We start from the raw sequence: 5,056 nt of genomic DNA, 5'->3' as shown, positions 1-5,056 counted from the left end.
AGAGGGAAGGGAAGGGAAGAGGGAAGGGAAAAGGGAAGGGAAAAGGGAAGGAATGGGGAAAAGGGGAAAGGGGGAGGAAAGGGAAGGAAAGGGGAAATGGAAAGGGAGTATCTGTACCTAAAGAACCCCCAAAGGACCTCTGTGCCAGAAACCATAGTTACTTTATGTGAATTCCTGTATTCTTCTTACCATCAGCCTTATCAGGACTGGGAATTTAAAGAATGTGCAATGAAGTTAGGTAGCCAAAATCCACATAGGGTGTAGATAAATGTACATCTTCTCAGTAAATGCTTCTTAATGCTGAAGAGCTCTGTGCGGGTTTCTCTCAGTTAGGAGCAAGACTGCATGTCCAGCATATCAGATGCACCATAGTATGGCATTCAGGTCTCAAGTTCTGCTAAAAAAGGAAAGATATGCAGAATATATGGTAGTTAGATTAAATTTTCTGTTTGTCTCTTTAGTCTTAAAGCTCATGCATATATTTTTGGGTTTGGGAATCAGACAACAAGCTATTTCTACCTTTGTGTGTTGCCCTACAGTCAGATGTTGCTTTTGCTTAAATTGCAGATGGAAAAGAAAATACAAGGAAACTTATCAAATTGGGAATGTTCATAGAATATCCACTCAAACATAATATAACTTTGTTTCTCTAAAAATTGCCTCTACGTGTTTGTGCATATAATTTGTTGAAGGCAATTATTGCATCATGTCATGCTGCAATATTATCCACAGTCTTGATCCAATCCAATATGTCCAACTTGACTTATGATGACAACTAGTCATCACTTTGGAATTAGGCTAGCTCCCAGGTTGAATTGCACTATAACACTAGTTTACCTATGTAAAAATAGAGTGAAAATGTCACCTTGCAGTTGACAGGATAGTGTGACAGCTAAGAAGACCCCATTTTTAATCTGAGCTGTACCGACCATTCAGTAAGAGACTCTAGCAATTCTGTCCTTTCACTTTGTAACTGTGTTGTCTTATCATAGATAAAACATTTAAAAACAATTCACATTTGTTTGCAGAGACTGTTACTATCTATCTTGCATCTTAAATTTACAAATATTGTTTAAAAATGAAAAGAGTGTGATCCGTGGACTGGATACTCTCCATTTAAGCCTATATAGAGCATGTAATGGTTTGAAATAGCACACTTCATCTTTTCAGTATCTAAATGTGCATTAGACCTTACTTACTTCCAACTATCTCACAGAAGTGCATGGACTTCCTTAGACTCTCTGGCTAATAAAGGAAATCGGAATAAAAACATGCTTGAAACATAAGACATATCCAGGACATATACTGTCATAAAAATGAATCATCACTTAAAATGAGGAAAAATTATTTCCAGCATTAACACTGCTCATGACAGCCTATTTTGGCAGCAAAAAAATTTCGCAAGATATATACTTTAAAACGCTGCACAACTCTGTTTTATATAGATCCTCCTCTCCCACCTAGTACTTGAGTGCCTTCCAGGAGCACATTAAGTAATATGACTAATGTATGTCTCATCTTCATTCTTTTACCTTGAGCTGAAATGTTACATTATTTTTCAAAAACTACCTGCAAGTTGATGAAATATCATCTTTGCAATGAACATAAAATTTTTACATCACTTGGAAGACCATGGAAAAATTCAACCTCTGCAGAAGCACACACAGTTTCTCCTGACATAACTGAACAAATAGCCAGCTGTGTCAGGACAGTTTTTATACATAAGCATTGCAAAGCAGACTCCTTTCTTGATATGTGGAAGTTTTGCAGACTAAAAAAGTATGCAATCATTCACAGTAGCATTAATTTTTCTGGATGGGAGTTGATTGAGAATTTCACTGATTAGTACAACATGGGAGATCTCTGTCTGGAACTAAAAAGGTGTCCAATTCTGTAGTTGTTGATTTATTATTATGATCCTGCATAGGGTTACTGATGCAGATAGCTCTCTTAAACTAACTTTCTTTTTTATCAGAGTGTATGGAAGGTCTAACTTTTTAATGGCATAATTTACCTTAAGCAGCAGCTCTCAAAGACTAGAGATCTGTAAGAAGACTAAAAATTAAATAAATGTATAGCTATTTAGAGTACATTAACTTTCATACAGAATTAGTATGTATGGTGTCACATTTGGAATAGCATGAAGTTTTAGCTTGTAGAGTTACTGATAATGTTTGTACCACAGTGTAAATAAAGATTGTGACCAGCATGGACCACATGGTGCTAGATGCTGCACAAGCAGAGGATAATTGTCTACCCATCTTGGTTGGCTTCCAACAAGCTAACTGGGAAATTAATAAATAATATCCCTAAACAAAGAAAGAGTGGGCTGACAATCTCAGACAAGGAATGTTAGCAAACTCAGTTAAACTTTGCTGTGACTGACTTATGCAATGGCATGATCTTTTAATATAAATAGTGGGATTCACAGTATAGCTAGGGATTGTGAGGAGCCATCATGTGAACTGCTTATAGCATCCTCCCAGCATATACAGCCTTTTTTGAGAGAGAAGACAAGGGGCCCTGATTCACTGTTTTCGTGACTATCTTTCCCACTTGTCATTCAGTTGCACTTCTGTGAAATCCCAGATCCAAACTTAAATCAAAGTTTAATTTAAGCCCCAGGTTCTCTGCCAACTTTTTGCCTTCCAGACTGTGTGACTAGAGAGCTACATGTATTCAGCAGTGCAGCTTGCGTTATTTCTACAAGACGAAATGCTGCATGCATGAAGTAGTAATCAGAGTGATCCAGATGTCAAAGATACCGCCACATCAGGCTTAACAGTGAAAAACAGCTTTGTTTCACTTTTCCCTTAAACAGAAGACTGAGGGTTGTAGATGTCTGATTATTCTATTAGGCAACAAAATTTTGATGGGGGGAGGGGTGTTTCTTTAATTTTGTTGTTGTTTTGTTTTTATTCTTTTCCTACATAAACTATTTAGCAAAAGCCTCTCCTTTTCCAAATGGAATTTATTCCTTATGAAGAGCCATGGTTTTAATGACAGTTTAGACATTCATATATTTATTAAACTGTATTTTCCCTTTAATAAGTACTTTGATGTAGCTGGTATGTTCTCAATGTTCTGTGTATATATTTTCATAATAACCCCTTTCCAGTTATCTGAGAGACCAAAGACTGCAACTCTGCACAACTTCTGCCAAAAATAACAGTTTCTTTTCTTACTGTGTCCTGGTAGACTGGCAGTGTTTGGTGGATTCTGATTTTAGCAGATCACAGTTGCAAATCCTCAAATTTAATGTGGCTTTTTTTCTTATGTAGTCTTAAATTCCATCCTGTCTTTATCATGCAATGGTTCTGCAGTAGGGCACTGTGTTAAAAGAGTATTCACATTGTATCATTAGCCAAGACTGTAAGGAGTCATCACATCCCTGCAGTTAGCACACACAGATGTGTCTATGGGCAATGACCACAAATTTAGCATCTGGTATCCCAGAGTTGATGTGTGAAGAGTCCTGCATCACTGCAAACCATTTAATTGCAGTAAATATTAGTATTTTGCCAAAGGTTTTGTCCCCTCTACCTTTCTGTCTGCAATGCCCCATTTACAGGCCACAGAAGTTATAGAGTTCTGGGATGGGATCTTCTGAAAAGCAGGAGACACTATGCCCACTTTGGTCAGCTGTGTTTAAAGAGCTGTTGTATACACTCAGTGATTTTTTTGAACTGAATCTGAACAGAAGAGATGATTACATATTTCCAGTGTATCCCCTGGGCTTGGTTTCCAAGAAGAATAATTTCCACCAGGCAAAATCTAAGAGTAGGTTTTGGTTTGGGCCTGGGTAGATAAAAGGTACAGAAACAGTAGTCTGAAATCTTTTCAAAAAAACTTTACGTTCTGCTCTTCCAAAATAAACAACTAGCACAAACTGAAGTTAGTAGACTGGTTGTGATATGATTGGGTGGAGCGTTTAAGCACTGTTTTTCAGTAGAGTAAAAAATTACTGAAAATACTAACATTTTCTTAGCATTACCTAGACCTGTAACACTTTTAAGAAAAATTCTTCTAATTTCCTTTCAGGTCTCTTTCAAGTTCTCTTCAAGAATATTTGCAAATAAATATTCAGATTTATTTCTGTGGTTTTCTTCTACATTGTAAAAAATTTAATCAAAGCAGAACTTCTAAAATCATTAAAATTTCAGTTAAATCATCATAGTAATGACTTTACTTTTAGTTTAGAACATTTGTATACTGGCTATGGAGGATGCGGTCAGAAAACCTTCTGTACCTTACTGTTACATCTGTTAACACCTGGTTTTTTTTTCCCTGCAGAGTTTTTCCGAGAACTTCTGGAGAATGCAGAAAGATCCTTAAATGACATGTTTGTCCGGACATACGGCATGCTGTACATGCAGAACTCTGAGGTGTTCCAGGATCTCTTCACAGAGCTGAAGCGGTATTACACGGGAGGCAATGTGAACTTGGAGGAAATGCTGAATGATTTCTGGGCTCGGCTGCTGGAGCGGATGTTCCAGCTCATAAACCCCCAGTACCACTTCAGTGAGGACTACCTGGAGTGTGTCAGCAAGTACACAGACCAGCTCAAGCCATTTGGAGATGTACCCAGGAAGCTGAAGGTTCAAGTGACTAGAGCGTTCATTGCCGCACGGACCTTTGTTCAGGGGCTGACAGTAGGCAGAGAGGTTGCGAACAGAGTATCCAAGGTAATCTAAAATCAGGGGTTTTTTTTAAGCTTGAATTTGTTCTTAACTTCCCAGACAACTGAAATCTGGTTGTGTGCTTTTTTTTTTTTTTTTTTTCCCAATACAGTATGAGGCGGTATGTCTGGTTGTTTTTTATGTTCACCAGTACACCCATCCCAAGCTTATAAATAGAGGCAACAGTTGTTTTTAATTCCTTCTGGGGATATTAATGCAATACTGACTGACTCAAAAGCATTTCTTTGTGCTTAAGACACAATGAAATACAAATATAGATCAATGTCTTAGCATGGTAGTGATTGTCATTTGTAATTCAAAACTGGCTACATATGTAAAAGATGAGGATTATGATCAGAATTTAAATGTTTCAAGCG

The 5,056-nt window shown here is 37.3% G+C and overlaps 1 protein-coding gene across 1 annotated transcript in view; it reads left to right on the top strand.

Moving 5' to 3' along the window:
- LOC114058632 (glypican-6-like) overlaps positions 1-4,685 on the top strand; it is a gene marked incomplete at its 3' end in the record, with an annotated part of 407,576 nt that extends 402,891 nt beyond the window's left edge. Inside the window, exon 3 of the mRNA XM_027886156.1 lies at positions 4,294-4,685. Within this exon, the coding sequence (XP_027741957.1) occupies positions 4,294-4,685 (392 nt within the window). The remainder of the gene's footprint in view (positions 1-4,293) is intronic.
- Positions 4,686-5,056: the final 371 nt, after the last annotated feature.

The sequence above is a fragment of the Empidonax traillii genome, unplaced genomic scaffold, assembly GCF_003031625.1.
Source record: "Empidonax traillii isolate 1590-97213 ecotype Southwest subspecies unplaced genomic scaffold, ASM303162v1 scaffold179:size829206, whole genome shotgun sequence".
Lineage (NCBI taxonomy): Eukaryota > Metazoa > Chordata > Aves > Passeriformes > Tyrannidae > Empidonax > Empidonax traillii.
This window is presented reverse-complemented; position numbering and strand designations above follow the sequence as displayed.